General features: G+C 41.2%; 1 protein-coding gene across 7 annotated transcripts in view; it reads left to right on the forward strand.

Moving 5' to 3' along the window:
• The window catches only part of TNS3 (tensin 3), a 434,958-nt gene that overhangs the window by 118,169 nt on the left and 300,346 nt on the right, over positions 1-16,443 (forward strand). For 6 of the 7 annotated variants that reach the window (XM_054019057.1, XM_054019050.1, XM_054019049.1 and 3 more), the window contains exon 2: positions 11,529-11,573. The exons of the other annotated variant lie outside the window; for it this stretch is intronic. Coding sequence is in view for 5 of the 6 variants with exons in the window: in XM_054019050.1 (XP_053875025.1) it covers positions 11,529-11,573 (45 nt within the window). In the remaining variant the exon portion in view is untranslated. The remainder of the gene's footprint in view (positions 1-11,528; positions 11,574-16,443) is intronic. 7 annotated transcript variants of the gene reach the window in all.

Below are 16,443 nucleotides of genomic sequence, written 5' to 3' on the forward strand. Positions count from 1 at the left end.
AAAGAAAAAAAACAAAACAATTCAGCTTGTAAATTCCTTTTACCAGTCGTTTGCTCATTAATTGAACACTTCTCTTAACAAAGGATCTTGTTAAAAAAACTTAACACCTCTGCCTTCAGGCAAGGAGAGATAAGATATGCATCTACCTTCAGCTCTGCTTTCCAAGCAGCTAGAAGGAAAAAAAAATCTCACTGGCTTTTGGGTTTAAAATGAATCCCACCTCTGCCACCATGTCAAGGCTGTATCCCCACTTTGAACTTTAGGGTACAAATGTAGGGGCCTGCATGAAAACTTCTAAGCTTAACTACCAGCTTAGGTTTGGTTCGCTGCCACCATCCCAATGGATTCCCTTCCCTGGGAAGCCTTGAGAAACCTTCCACCAATTCCCTGGTGAATACAGATCCAAACCCCCTGGATCTTAAAACAAGGAGAAATTAACCATCCCCCCTTCTTTCTCCCACCAACTCCTGGTGAATAGAGTTTCAACCCCCTTCGATCTAAAACAAGGAGAAATTAACCATCCCCCCTTCTTTCTCCCACCAACTCCTGGTGAATACAGATTCAACCCCCTTGGATCTAAAACAAGGAAAAATCATTCAGGTTCTTAGAAAATAAGGTTTTTAATTAAAGAAAAATGTAAAAATTATCTCTGTAAAATCAGTATGGAAAATAACTTTACAGGGTAATCAAACTTAAAGAGCTCAAAGGACTCCCCTCTAGTCTTAGGTTTAAAGTACAGCAAACAAAGATACAGAGGGTCCTGTGGCACCTTTGAGACTAACAGAAGTACTGGGAGCATAAGCTTTCGTGGGTAAGAACCTCACTTCTTCAGATGCAAGATGCACTTCTTCAGATGACTTGCATCTGAAGAAGTGAGGTTCTTACCCACGAAAGCTTATGCTCCCAGTACTTCTGTTAGTCTCAAAGGTGCCACAGGACCCTCTGTTGCTTTTTACAGATTCAGACTAACACGGCTACCCCTCTGATACCAAACAAAGATAAACACTCTAGTAAAAGGTACATTTACAAGTTGAGAAAACAAAGTAAAACTAAGACGCCTTGCCTGGCTATTTACTTACAAGTTTGAAATAGGAGAGACTTGTTTAGAAAGATGTGGAGAACCTGGATTGATGTCTGGTCCCTCTCAGTCCCAAGAGCGAACGAACTCCCAAACAAAGAGCACAAACAAAAGCCTTTCCCCCCCCCCCAAGATTTGAAAGTATCTTGTCCCCTTATTGGTCCTTTGGGTCAGATGCCAGCCAGGTTACCTGAGCTTCTTAACCCTTTACAGGGAAAAGGATTTTGGAGTCTCTGGCCAGGAGGGATTTTATAGTACTGTACACAGGACAGCTGTTACCCTTCCCTTTATAGTTATGACACGGGCGCTGTTGAATTTTTGTCATTTTATATGCTGGAGTTAGGTAGAGCGAGTGTGAAGCGTGGCGAGCAGTGATTGCTGAAATACAGGCCCAGATTCTCAATCCTGCTGTCGTGCACCTCACGAGACTGGAGAGGACATGAACATGCCAGAAACCACGCTGAGGCTGGAAAAACCATAGAAGACTAGAGAGATGCTGGGATCTGTAGCACATTGAGGGTCAGAGTTGCTGCAGATCTACAAGCAAGGTAAGGCTGGGAAAGTATTGGGAGGCTGGAGGGAGAACATGGAGATGTGAGACAGCAATAAAGGCTAAAGAAGCCATGTAGACTCGCAGATGAACTGAGTTTGGAAAAGGATCAGAAGACTGGAGAAGGGCTATGGCCAGAAGTGGATAAGAGGATTTCTGGGTAAATATTTGATGAGGATAGCATAAAATGAGAGAGGCTATCAATTTAGTTTCAATGGTGCTAGATTAAGCAGGGACTTACAGAGCAGTAGATTGTTTGTGGGAAAGATTGGTAACAGAAAACCATGATTTTGGTTGTTTTTTTTCCCCCCAGGCTGCTTGAAACTCATAAGGAACCACAATTTCTGATCTGTCTTTATCCTACAGTTCTGACAATGGTGTGATGTAACCTGTCATTTTCTTGGGGAAGAACCTTTTAAAATGAACACCCTGCTTTTTGTAACAAGCTCTCTGAGGAGCAGAGAGCAGAATTCTGAGTGTATGAGCATGTTTGGTATATTGGGAACACGGAGAAAGAGGAAAAACCTAAATGTGCTGATGGGGCCTTATTTCTGTGAATCAGAATAATTCCGCTGAAGGCAAATGGAGTTATACTGGTGCAAAACTAATGCAAATGAGATCAGGAACAGCCCATAGTGGTATGTTGTTTTTTTTCTACTTAACTACTGAGGGTAAGAGATGAAGGGCAAATTCGCTTGTTTAAAAATATTCCTGTTATGATAACTGCATCCTTCATCCTGCATCAGATTTCAAACACCTTATCCTCATGTCAAGCCTCTGCCCAGCACAGCTGCTCATGCTGTCAATGAAGTCATCTGCAACTAAACACCCGCCTCTGCTGTACTATTTGCCAACTCTTAATGAACCAGACTGTAAGTACTGAGCATTGGTTCCGAATGAGAATGGCTGAGATGTCTGTTCAGGTTCAAGTTTCAGATAATGGTTTGGAAATAGTAAGTGATATGAAGCTAAAGAAACACATTACAAGAAGGAAATATCAGATAGTAGAAGGTATTTATGATTGTTGGCTTTGAATGGTTCATGCTTTCCTGGGGAATCATAATATTTCATGTAAACGTTCAGAGGATCTATGTAACACTCGAAGCATACACTTCTAATGAAATTCTGTATTCCCACTGATGCAGGAATTTCTCGAGGTGTAATTATCCTGCTTGTTAGACACCTTTGTTAAATTAAGCTAACAGAACCTATATAGAGTGTGTTCTCTCAATGACCATACTATCTTTTAAAAGATTGTAGTAGATTTTTAAAAGAAACTGTTGTAAAGCATATGTTTTTAATCCGATGTTTGAGGCAGTGTTAACTAGCGTTCAGAGCACAGTCCTGAAAGTCAAGAGAACTAGATTTTCTTCCTATTGATTCTGTATGTAACTGTGAGCAAACCATTTAGATTCTCCATGCCTCAGTATTCCCTCCAGTAATATCCATCTTTGTAAAATGATTTCAGAAATTCAGAGGAGAGCAACACATTTTTGCAAATTATTTTTTTATTATTTGATGTAGTATTTCATTATATTCCAGGATGTATAGGAATATATTTATTTTCCTTAGCTGTCTCATAACTTCTTCAGTTACAGGTACTTTTCTCAGTTATTTGCACAGGAGGGCTCTGCCTGATTAGCATTTAGAGTATAGTAGATTTATTCTTCAGCCGTTGAACTCACTTTCTTTGTCTTTGGCTCATTCATGTGGGTACCATTACGGTTGTTTGAAGCAAATCCCTGGTGACTAGCTGGTGTGTTGACCTGTACAGCTGCAGAGGGAAGAACTTTTAGAAAGAAATGATACTGTTTAAGCAGATAGAATGTCTTGCTTTATTGTACTTCACCGGTGGGAGAAATGAAAGGCATGTGCTGAGCAAATCATAGTTTTCCTTTGTCCTGTAAGTAGCGCTGACAACTCTCAGGGCAAAAGTAATGTAAGACTGAAACATTTGTTCCTTAATATTGTGATTTTTTTTTTTGGTAGCACCTCCTTTTTTTTTTTTTTATTACATTAGTTACAGAATTTGAATCCAGATTTCATACACCCTAAAGTTCAGGTATTCAGATGTGAAGTTTTAATTCAGGCCTAACTCTAGTTGATATGTTGCTTGTCCAAAATTTTCTTCCTCCGTGTGGTAGTTCTTCCATACTGCTGTGACTCCCATTGGGGATGGAGTAAAGTGGGAAAACTCCCTCACTCACTTGAATGAATTATCTGAACCCTCAGAGAACGCTTTAGTGGCCTAAAGGTGCAGAGAGTTTCCAGGTTGCTTTAACTATGTTTGAACAGCTTGCAGCAGGAGAAAAGGTATTCACTGGAAAAAAAAATAGGAGAGGAAAAGTGAAAATACTAATTGCCAAAAGCAACATAGAAGTTCTATGGAATCTGAGTGAAGGAAGGAACGAGAACTTTTTTGTAATACTTTCAGCTTGTATGAGAGCTTGAATATAAAATTCCAGGCAAATGTAACTGTTGAGGCCCTTTTGGGATCGTAGAACATCATGATGACTGCCTGTACTGCTGTGTTTGTGTTTCTTGGAGATTAAGAGTTGGCAAATATGAACGACATCTTTTAACGAGCATTTTATTTTATGTGAAACCTCATCTTCCCTGAAGGGAAGCAAGCTTTTCTTACTTGTTTTAAATTTTTGCAACTAATTTGCTTATTCCTGTGTTTAGAGATGGGTGAACTGTTTGTAAGAAGTTGTTTTGGTTGGGTCTTCGTTAGTGAGGCTACTCTAAGAGTCAAGTGCTAATCAATGATCAAAAGAATATTCGGCTGATGATGACATTTTACTGTTAGTGACATAGCTATTGCTGAACTGGTCATGATTTTCTTGAATATATTTGTTGTTCCTTATTTGTAATAAAATATGATATTTGGATAGTAACACAGGCTGTTCTTGTGAGTCATTCCTTCTTACCTGGAACAAGTACAGCAGATTCCGCTTAATAGCAACCCAGATATTAACAACTTCTGGTTAATAGCAACATTTATCTGGGAACCAATCCCGTCCTGTTGATTTTAATGTTAATGGGATTTGGATATTGGCAACAGCATGCTGGTTATTAGCAACAATTTTTGGAAGAAAGACTCTACCTGAGGGCAGGTTTGCAAGGCTGCAGCCCTAGAAGAAAGTGGTGAGACGTGCTGAGCAACCCGTGCAAGCAGGTTTGCAGGGCTGCACCCAGGGAAGAAAGTGCTGGGACCTGTCTTGGTGTATGACCAAGTGCAGCCCTGCAAACCTGCCTGCAGCTGGTGGTCAGCCCATACCAGTGCTTCCTTCTGGGGCTGCAGCCTGGCAAACCGACCTGTGTGCAGGGACTGAAATACAGGAGGTAAGGGGTGGTGAGATGGGAGGGGAGGCTGTGGGCTGAGCAGTAGTGGGACAGGGGTAGAGGGAACTGCAGCCCAGATGCTGGAACTGCACCGTACCTCTTCCTGCGCTCTCTGGATTGTGCCCTGTCAGGGGACTGAACACAGGAAAGGAAGCACTGGGATGTGGAGCACTAGGATGCTTGGAGAGGGTAACGTGAGCCCCCAGCGCCTCTGCTCCAAGTGGAAAGCCCTGGCATCCAGGCTGCATCCTCCCTGCAGGCAGATTTGCAAGGCTGCAGCCAGGGAAGGCATATCCCAGCACTTCCTTCCTTGTTGCTGCCTCTCAAACCTGCCTTCCTCTTACTAGCAACAGCCAGATAATAGCAACTTTTTGCTGGCAGCCGAGCTGAGGGGTTGCTAATAAGCAGAATCCACTGTAAACACTCTATTACTTTTTTTACAACATTCAGATGTTTTAGATCTCCTGTGCTTCTTATTTTAATGTTTAGATCTAACTCTGATGTTTATGAATGGTTCTGAATTACGGAACATACTTATGACTCTGAAATGGACATATAAGCCAAGTCATTACCATCTGATAGCTCTTCAGTGGCCTATATGAAAGAAGTTCATGGACTCCATTCAATTCCTAATAAACTTTTGGCCCTCTTGCCAAAAGCACTATGAAAATAGGCTCTAACTACTGCTCTTGATGGTGTTATCATATCAATATAAACAAAAGGCTATATCAGGGTTTAGTGGGGGAGATTGGCACTCCTGCTATGGATGTGTTACCTGTATTGTGAACAAATAAAGGTCTCCAGAGTTGTTTAATTTGATGCTAAACATAGCAATTCTAAAATGGAGTGGTGATGATTGAAATAGTGTTTATCCTGAGCACTGTTGTTTTAAAGAACTTTATTTACCAGAGTGGGGGGGGGAGGAGAGGAAGGGAGGAAGAAATACTGGAAATGTAATGAGAGAACCTCAAAACCCACAATTTTTTGCAGTTCCTTTCAATTTTTCAAAATTAGTCCAATTGTATCAAAATTGTGTGACGTTTGCCTATTTTCACTCAAAAATAAGCCAGTTGTTGAACATAAAAATTTTTGAAAGCGGAAATATATTTTGGATAAGGATCAATTCATTTTTACAAAAACCTTGCATTTTAGTTGGTACAGTGCAGACCACATTGGGGGCCCAATCTCAGTCTGATCTCTGGACACTACTGTCATACAAATTATTATTATTATTAGTAGTAAAGATCATAAACAGAAGAAGACATTTTTCTCTTACGCAGTTCTCAGACTCTCAGTAGCATGCTGACACTGAAATGTAGAAGGGATGTTGCTGCTGGCTCGTCACTGGTCTTAATGGTGAGTTATCACAGTGGCTGCCCTTAGTGTCAACATTTGGGGGATCCAAATCTTGGTGCTTTTGCTTTGTTTTGTTTATTTGCTTGTACGTTTTGGGTGGGGAGGGAGCACCGAAAATGTTTTCCATCCCGGATTGGATAGTTTTGGATGGACATATTCCTGGAGGTTTCATCGCATGACATAATCTTTAATTAAAGATTAATCTTTAATTTCTGGAGACTCCAGGACAATCCAGGAGGGCTGGCAACCCTAGTCCCGGAGACAAAACACCTAGGAGTGGCCCTGTCATCACCAGTTACTAAAATGTATATTATGGGTTTTGTTCCTGCTTCCGCTGAGGTCAATGGGAGTTTTGATGTTGACTTCAGTGCAAGGAGAATTGGGCTGTTTGTGGGAACAGTAAAAACTTGCCTACGCCTATTTTTGAAGAATATTGCTTTTGGTCTATGGTTTGAAAGAACGGATTCATCTTTCCAACTCCCCCACCCCCAAATCATAATTACTATTATATTATTTTCAGCTTGGCCACTGCATTTGAAGTCCACCCCATTTGCAGAGAACGCAGTGCAAGGCTTGTGCAACATTCCCGTTCTACTTAAACCCTTAAATGGTGTATACGTTTTAACCCTGTCTCCTCTGCCCAGGAGTAAATTTCTCACTGAACATAGATATTAAGTCTATACATCATACTGGCTGGCTATTTTTTCTTTTTACCACCTACATTTTTGCCCTCATCAAATTCACTCGTTTTATTTACATCTGTAAAAAGGATTCCACATTTTGCATTTTGTGTTCTAAAGGTTGCAATACATTTTACTCATCCATCTTCTCTGCGCTCTGGAAGAATGTTCAAGTTGCAACCAGAGTTGGATCTGTCCTGTGATGAAGAAAGCCTTTCTATCATGGAAATGCCATTCCCAACAGAAACCTGCAATGAATCTTTTTCTGACAAAACATGGCTTCGTGATTGATAGACAATAAATGTGAAATCAGCCCTCTGATGCATTGTGTGTTTGGGGACTGTGGGGGAGAAAAAACATATTCTTTTACAGAAAGAAGAGGGTGTGGTGTATTAGGGAATATCATATTTGTATAAAAAAGCGGGGTGCATTCTTTGAGCTTGGCTTTCTGCTCTTGAGGGTGGGGGGTGTTGGAGAAAAACACAGTGAGAGAAAAACATTCCTGGAGGGGATTAATTTTTAGGTGACTCAAATAGACACTTTGATCCCTTCCATCTGCAGGTGGCATGTTTTAACTTGTTAATATATGGATAGCAAATTCCCTTTTGCCTTTTATGTTTGGAAAATTGCTCATAGCCCACACATGGCTATGTAATTGGGAGAGATTGTTCATTCTTGCCTGCAGGAAGGCATTTCTCTTTCTGCTGAGCTCGAGTTCCAAAGCAGAGAGGAAAATGCTGTCAGAGAAAGAGCAGCAGAATTCCTGGTCTTGCCATGGGTTTGCTATAAAATGACCATTGAAAGATGTTCATTGCATTCAGGGTGCTATGTATTCTGTGGTATGTGGGATATCGATTCTGCAGTAAGCCCCTCCCCTCTAACTCCCAATTGAAACTAGTGCAGTATTCTGTATAATAGTAACATTTTGATAGCTTTGAGTAAATTCAGATAGGTGTTTTTTTCAATGAATTATATGCACAGAAAATAAAATGATTTATACCTTGTGTTATTTAGTTTTAAACTCAGTGCAAATCTCAATTTTGGAGTGTTTTTACTGCAGTACAAATAATTAATCATGAGAATACATATTGCATTGAAAAGTGATGTAAGATTGCATGGGAGTTCCTGTGAGTTGCTTTGAAGTCACTGAATGCTCAGCATCTCTGAGCATCAGTCATTTTATTTAGGTGCCTAACGTGAGGTACTTACATTTGAAATATTTAGCTTAAACCCACCTGTGTCTCAGTTTCTTCATCTACCCTTTTAAGGGTTTTGAAATTTGTGGATGATAAGCATATTATATTCCTCTTCCCCTATATGGTTCATGTGTCAAGCAGGTGTTTGAACCAGAATGGACTAAAATTATCCGATGAAACAGGTAGAGCTTGTTGTATGCTGGAATTTCTTGGCTATGGAATTTACCACAGAATCATGCGTCAGAATTTGTATCATACTGGCATGTTACTAGCTATCAGGTACTGCAGATTTTGGTTCATATTTTTTCTTAGTGGTTCCTTCAGAAAGGCGTAGCTGTGTGCATTATTTTCTATCCTTTGAAATACTGTTCATGTACAACATGCCACAATGGAAAATTGGTAAGCCTGTTTATTTACTGTATGTTAAACTGTGGGCATTTGACGCTGACGATGTTAAATAGCAAAATTTAATGACTGGCACTCCACATTGCTGTTACCTTAACTGATTCCAGAACAGGTTGTCAGGAAGAAATTAAAGGACCTCAGTTTTTAAAATGAATAAGCTTTCTTTTACTGTGGTCCCAGTCGAATAATTTCTGTGTTGCTTATAAATTTCAGCTGTAGTAGTTGAGGGGCTTTTGTTTTGAATGTTGCAACTATCTCTTTGGGTATTAAAGGTCCCTTAGAACTTTTAATGAGCATTGCTGTGCTAGGCCAAGTATCCTGGCCATATTCCAACATGAGTAATTGCATTCTACCTATCTCAAAACCCTCTGTAATTTTAGTTAGATCTGTCACTGTTCCCTTCCCCCTCTTCTAAAAGCAGTTGTGTAGAGTTGCTGGCTCAATATGGCTGCCAGATTTGCACTTCACGCTATAAGTCTGTGGGTGGGATGAACGGATTTCGGTAAAGCATTGGCTTTATTGGGAAGAAAAAAAAGATAATGGTGGCAGCTATGCCAGGGCATGGTGCAAATGGGCACAAGGAAACATCCATCCTCCAAGCCATTTTAAGAGAGAGACTCACTACAGATGTTTAACCCATGCTACCACAGTGTGGCTCTTTGTCACCCTCTAGTGGCTGAACCTCTGATAGCGGTTTACGAGTCAGCTATTGCTTCTAAATATTGGACCTGGTTCTTTGACTCAAGTACTTGAGGCTCATGCTTTTAAATCTCGAGACGCTGGGTCATTCCCCACAGATGGCTTGCCATCATTATAAAATGTTGAGAGCCACTGATTTAATGAGTTACAAGGGATAATTATTTATTTATTTATTATTTATTAAACTTGCATTAGTATGTTCTGTGGGACTTGGTAATTCCTGCTCTGTACTCTCTCACGTGTTGACAACTGAAGAAAGTCCAATGGGCTAAGAGAAGTCACACACACATTGCTTAACTATTCTATGAAACAGTTTACCAATTGATATCAAGTTGAAATACAACTGTATATTTTCAGTTTTTGTGGGTTTTTTTAAAGGACACGCATAGGCTTTATTACATTATTTACAGGGAAAAGGACTTAGGTCCCAAAATTTCCCTTTCAGTGATGCTTGGGCTGCTGAAGATTCATATGAAGCATTTATTAAAAACAATAACAACAAAACCCTATTAGAGGGCTAGGTTATCAGCTACTCCCTTTCAACTTGTGTCTGCAAAAATGCCTGTTTTTTTTTTTTTTTTTCATACATGTTCCACAGATTTTTAAAAGTATTTAGGCATTGCTGGGTTCAGCATAGCAGCATCCTAAATCAGTTAGGATCCTTAGTCTCATTTTCAAAAGTGGCATAGGCATTTAGGAGCCTAAATCCCATTGACTGTCAAAATATGGGCCGTAACCACTTGTATCTACAAAAGTGGGGCTTGTGAAAACAAATTTACAACTGATGTAAATGTATGACCCTTATAATGCAAAACCAAATTCACATCCTCCTGAGATGACATATGTATGGGACTTACCTTCTCTTAGAAAAAGTAAATTGTTGGATTTAAACTGGTTGAGAGTGTAGAAAATTAGAACATTAGGTTAGATGCTAAGTAAACCTTGCCATAAGTTATGCAACAAGATGCTGGCTGTAAAATTAGTTTTTAAAGGCATCCAGATATAGTATAAACTATGGCTACAATAAATGATAGGAAATAGAAAGACAGGACTAAATTATAGGGTAGTGTTTATAAAAGGAATAGTTCAGCTGAGGTGTAATTTCAGTGAAAAATTCATAAGGTATCCTGCTCACATAGGATCAGAATTACTGAAGAAGATGGGTTCCTAGAGTCAAAGCCTTGTTCACATAAATAGTTCCATTGTAGTCAATGGGACATCTCAAGTAAGAAAAATGAGCAGGGTCTGACCCATTGCCATTTAAAAGACTCATAATTTCTGACCAAAGATATGAGTCAGTTAAACACAGCCATGAGCTGATAAAGAGCAGAATAAGAGTAATAGCAAATACCTCTTAATACTCTGTAAGCTCCTTATTTAGGAATGATTGGTTTATATTGACTATGAGCCATGGTATGTCATAACGACACTTTAGCTTAATCTTAAAACAGGCCAACAAGTGTTTGCACATGCAATAAGAATGAATATGCATGCAGAGCTTCAGTGCCTATATTTGTAAATTTGGCTGTAAAGGACATATATAATATATGTTTGTAGAGTTGTAACCATGTTGGTTCCAGGATATTAGAGAGACAAGGTGGGTGAGGTAATATCTTTTATTGGACAAATTTCTGTTGGTGAGAGAGACAAGCATTCAGTCTAACACAGAGGTCTTCTCCAATGTGTAAGGATGTAGATGATTACATACAGGGTAGGAACAATTAATGAGACTGTATTAAAAACAGTATGAGACTTCCAAAAAACCTCTTGTGCTTATTGCATTTCTAATGAAGCAACCCATTTTTGATCAAATGTACAGGGTCAAAAATTCTGTATAAATAAACCTGTATAAACACACCAAAATAAATCTGTAAAGAAAGAATTTTCTAGGAAGTTACACTTTGGTAAAGGAGCCAAAAACACAAATAAAAAGAGAAACTGAAAACTGTAATTAATAATATCTGCAAGAAGCCTTTCTCATGCAGCCATAATTTTTCCACAGCAAGATAGCCAGTATTGTGAGAGACAGTTGGGGGAGATTGCATGGGGCTTACTTAAGGTATACCTATATGGCTGTCAAGGGGTTAAATATTATTTCTTAAATGCTGTGTAGTAATGAATAGAAGGAAAGCTTTCCTAATTGTAGTGAAGTATTTTTGGAATTTGCCCCGTCAGTTGGTAATATTTCACTAATTAAAGCAACCCTTTGTTTAAACCAGGCTGACAAGAGTTCGTCTGGAGGATTGGCTGTTGGACAAGCTGAGGTATGTTCATTCTTCAGCAAATCAACCCATTTTATGAAATGACCTTTCTGAAGTAATGCCTTTAACTTAGAAGAAGGTAATCACATCTGTGAATTCATTATGGTTTCTGTGCTGCTGTGGGTTGCAGGCTGTAAAATGTTTCACTCTATTTTACTGCCCAAGTACTGTGTGTAATGAAAATGAACCAAATAAAAGAAATATATTATAGGCACAAGTATGACTGGAAGGCACGTAGAGTGATTGGATAGCAAAATGCATGGATTGTAAATGTTTGCAGAGGGAATGTTTGCAAGTTGGATGGGCAGGGCATGTATTGGTTTCCTACTGAGACCAAAATGAATATGGCCATCTGGAACACTTGTGTCCTAGGAGGCCATGTACTCTATGGCTGTGGTTTGGCGACCAAAGGTCACCCCATGCCAGACTAGCTCCATGCTTGACAACTATAGATCTGTTCTGAGGGAGGGAACTACATTCATTTGCGGAGATAGTTTGGGGCAATGTAAATAAAATTAAAAATTGTAAAAGCTTTATACCCCTGATTAATGGTAATGTACAGAATTAATGGCTGTTATATATTAAAGCTATTTTCTAAACTTTAGACATAAAAATGCTTGAAGAAATACATGCAATACCATATATACCATTGATACAGTGTGGTATATTTGTTGAATTCAGTTGTTTACTTTGTTCAGTGGGTTCCTGCTTCTGAAGAATACCAGTTTGCAAGATCAAGGAAAGACTAACACTGCTGACTGATTTCTCAGTTCTGTTCAAAATACTTTGTATGCTTTTTTCCTGCCAATGCATACAGCTGACTCAGTGTTTCTCTTAACAAGGTATTAGGCCATGACTTAGTAGCTTTCTTTTGTGGTCTTTTTTTCTTCATTACAGACATAGGGTCAAGACTTGGGAAGGCAATTTTTTTTATTGCCAGTAACAGCATTTTAACACTTTTATATATCAGTTTCCATCTCCAAAACATTTAAAAAATATCAGTTAATTAATCCTCAGCAGCCTTATGAAATGGGGAAGTACACTGGATACGTTTCAAAAGTTCATTCTTGTTTTAGAGGTACTCCTCTACCCAGATATAACGCTGTTCTCGGGAGCCAAAAAATCTTACCGCATTATAGGTGAAACCGCGTTATATCGAACTTGCTTTGATCTGCCGGAGTGCGCAGCCCTGCCCCCCTGGAGCGCTGCTTTACCATATTATATCCGAATTCATGTTATATCGGGTCGCGTTATATTGGGGTACAGATGTATTACTGATTCCAGCAATATTCCCGACCTTTAACAAGGAATGCTGCTAGAAGCAGTGACACCTCTGAAACTGATATGAAATTTGGAGTGCACACATTGTAAGCACATCAGTGTTGCCAACTTTCTTGATTTTATTGTGACTCTCACATTATGTCCTTTTTTCTTTCTTTTTTGAAGTAAGTTTCTAGCCTCAGGGTTGCAGAGGCAGTCATGACTCTTAACAATTCAAAACCCAGAATGCAAATAAAAAGAACCCAAAATGTAGCATTCTTTAAAATCTCATGATTTTTAAGACAGTCTTATTATTTTGGGGGGTCTGATTTCATCATGTCAGCTGAATGTAGAAGACTGAGGGGAGACATTTTTTCTCCAGAGATCTTAATAAATATCAAAAGTTTCCTCTCCAGTTACCTTGCTATTTGATATTTGTTAGGTCTACAGGCTGGACTATATAAAACATTAGATAAGCAGTTCTCAAACTGTGGGTCGGACCCCGAAGTGGGTCATGAACCTGTTTTAATGGGGTTGCAGGGCTGGCATTAGACTTGCTGGGGCTGGGGCCAAAGCCCGAGCCTCACCACTTGGGGAAGCAGGACTTGGGTGGACTCTGGCTTCGGTCCCCCTTCCTGGGATTGTGTAGTAGTTTTTGTTGTTAGACGGGGTTCACGGTGCAATGAAGTTTGAGAACCCCTGCATTAGATTAAACCAGGCATTTAATCATTTAAGAAACGATTTGATTTGCAGCAACTTGGTTGCAAGTGTTTTGGGCTTCCTTGGAGTCAGAGAGGAGGCAATTATGCTAGGACATCTTTGGCTTGAAAGAACCACAGAGCATGTGAAATTTGAACAGAGATGCTACTCAATGCCTAAGAGGAAGAGTTCCAGAGCTGAGACCCTCTATTTTCATAATGTTACCCCATCAAAGGTAGTTGGCCTTGATGGAGGAAAATGAGCAACAGTCTATGGAGCATGTTGGTAGGTAGCATGAAAAAGTTGGATTATCAAGAGGTTTTTGGGGTTGAAAAAAGATGGAATTGGGGATCCTGTGGGGGAAGTAGTAGTGTGTTGCACAGGGAGGAGGAGCTAGAAGTCCAAGGAATGGAAGGATGAAGTGAGAAGAAAACAGAAGGATCTGGTTGGGTTGGGAAGGAGGAAGGTGAGAGGAAGAAGGAGAAAGCAAAGAGACTTGAACTTCCATAGTCCCTTTGATCCTAGAATTTCAGTACTTAACAAACATTAATTCACCCTCACAGCAGTCCCTGTGAAGTAGCTAAGTATGATTATTAATTTGACAGAAGGGGAAACTGAGACACAGTTTTAGTTATTTTTTTTTCCTTTTTAGTAATCTGAAATAAAAGTTGCATTTCATGTGTTTGTGGCTTAGGCTAGGTGCTCAGTTGGTAAATGGATGGGTTTTTGCCAACCCTTCAGATTCTTCCTGTGATCTGAAAGGCAGGATCTGAAAGTAAGATTTCAGGATAAAACCCTCAGAGATTTTCTTTCTGACTTGCACATCATCACCAGCAAGCTGGGTGCAGCTGAGGTGTATGATAAGTATAGTTAGAATGCATTTAAGTCACATGACTCTGTAACCTGAGTTTAAACACGCTGCATTTGAAAATGTGCAGCAAATGTCGATCTGTTTCTTCAGTGTTGAGTTTAATGAAAAAACTACAAGGAGTACTTATGACAACTTAGAAACTAACAAATGTATTTGAGCACAAGCTTTCATGGGCTAAAACCCACTTCATCAGATGCATGGAGTGGAAAAAAACAGTAGGCAGGTATACATACACAGAACATGAAAAGATGGGGGGTCAGTGCTAATGAGACAATTCAGTTAAAGTGGAAGTGGGCTATTCTCAACAGTAGAACACTAAGGGAGGAAAAATCACTTTTGTAGTGGTAATCAGGCCAATGTAAACAGGGTGGCCCATATCAAACAATTGACAAGAAGGTGTGAGTAACAGTAGGGAGAAATTAGTATGGGAAAATTAGTTTTTTAATGACCCATCCACTCCCAATCTTTATTCAGTCCTAATTTGATGGTGTCCAGTTTGCAAATTAATTCCAGGTATGCAGTTTCTCATTGGAGTCTGTTTTTGAAGTCTTTTTGTTGAAGAATTGCCACTTTTAAGTCTGTTATTGAGTGTCCAGGGAGAATGAAGTATTCTCTGACTGGTTTTTGAATGTTATAAATCTTGATGTCTGATTTGTGTACATTTGTTCTTTTGCATAAAGACTGTCCAGTTTGGCCCATGTACATGGCAGAGGGGCATTGCTGGCACATATCACATTTAATGAAGTTACTCTAGATTTACACTCATGGGTGGTGTGTGAACCGCTGGCTGGAGTAGGCTAGCTCCCAGTCCGGCCCTTTTGGCCCAAGGCACTGCTCCCCATGCTGGAGCCCAGAGGCCCCCCCCCATCGCGACTGCTGGCCCCTGCCCCAAGCAGCGCCCCCAGCCCCGGAGCACCAAGAGGGCAGGCGGTGTGGCTCCAGCCCTGGAGTGCCGGGAGTGCGAGTGGCACGGCTGCAGCCTCCCCAACCATGGAGCATTGGGAGGGAAGACAGCGTGGCTGCAGGCTCCGCAGCCCCGGAGCGTCTGGGAGGGCTGGCGGTGCGGCTCCAGCCCTAGAGCACCGGGTGGGTGGGCAGCATGGCCCCAACTTCCCCAGCCCTGTAGCGCCAGGAGTGTGGGCGGCGCAGCCCGATCTGGGGCCAATACATCGGGGGAGCCACAGAGCGGGAAGCGGGAGGGGGAGTCTGGGGGCAGAGCATGGGCGGGGCCATGCCTGGCTGTTTGGGGAGGCACAGCCTTCCCGAGCCTATGATACCTGCCATCGGTGTTTACACTGATGAAACTCACAGGAGACTTTGTCTCTTAGTTAATTGTAAGCGGGGGAATGGTCCCGCTATTGTGCGGAACTTTCCTGGCTTCTGCACTACCCCAGTGAAGTGGGCTAGCGAAAGGATCTGAGTCCTCGCTCCCATTCCCTTTACCCAGAGGCCTCCCTGCCCTTGCGGGCTCTCCTTCCACTCTCCTGTCTGGCAGAGTCCTCGTAACCCCAACAAGGCCGGGCCCTGGGGGGCTCAACCCCCAACCCCGCTGTGGTCACCTAGGACAGGGGCTAGGGTGTCCCCACTCCGGGGTACCTTCTCTGCACTGGGCACCTCCCTGACCCACTGATTATTCGTACAATTTGAAGCAAATACAAGTTGTTTAATTAACAATTAATCTAAAGAAAAGAATAAGGAAAAATGGGAAAAGTTAAAGGAAAACACATCACCCCACTCTGTGGCAGGGAACATCACAGTGTCTCTGGACATCAGGGCACTTTGCAGTCTGTTCCTTGTAGGTCCCAGGTTTCCTTCTCAGGCCCTGGCTGTGCTGCGGGTTGGACTCTTGCAATGGTGGTGGCCACACACCTCTGGGCTTTGAGTGGTGGGACCCTTCTTCCCAGCGTCATCCCCCCGTCAGGTTAAGGTCCCCCTCCCAGTCTGACCTGCAAGGGCCCTTGGCTAGGGGTGTCTTTCTGTGCTGGGCCCTTTGCCCAAGGTCCCACTTTGGCTGGCCCCACTTGCTCACCACACCTGGCTCTG

Source organism: Malaclemys terrapin, chromosome 2, assembly GCF_027887155.1.
Source record: "Malaclemys terrapin pileata isolate rMalTer1 chromosome 2, rMalTer1.hap1, whole genome shotgun sequence".
Taxonomy (NCBI): domain Eukaryota; kingdom Metazoa; phylum Chordata; order Testudines; family Emydidae; genus Malaclemys; species Malaclemys terrapin.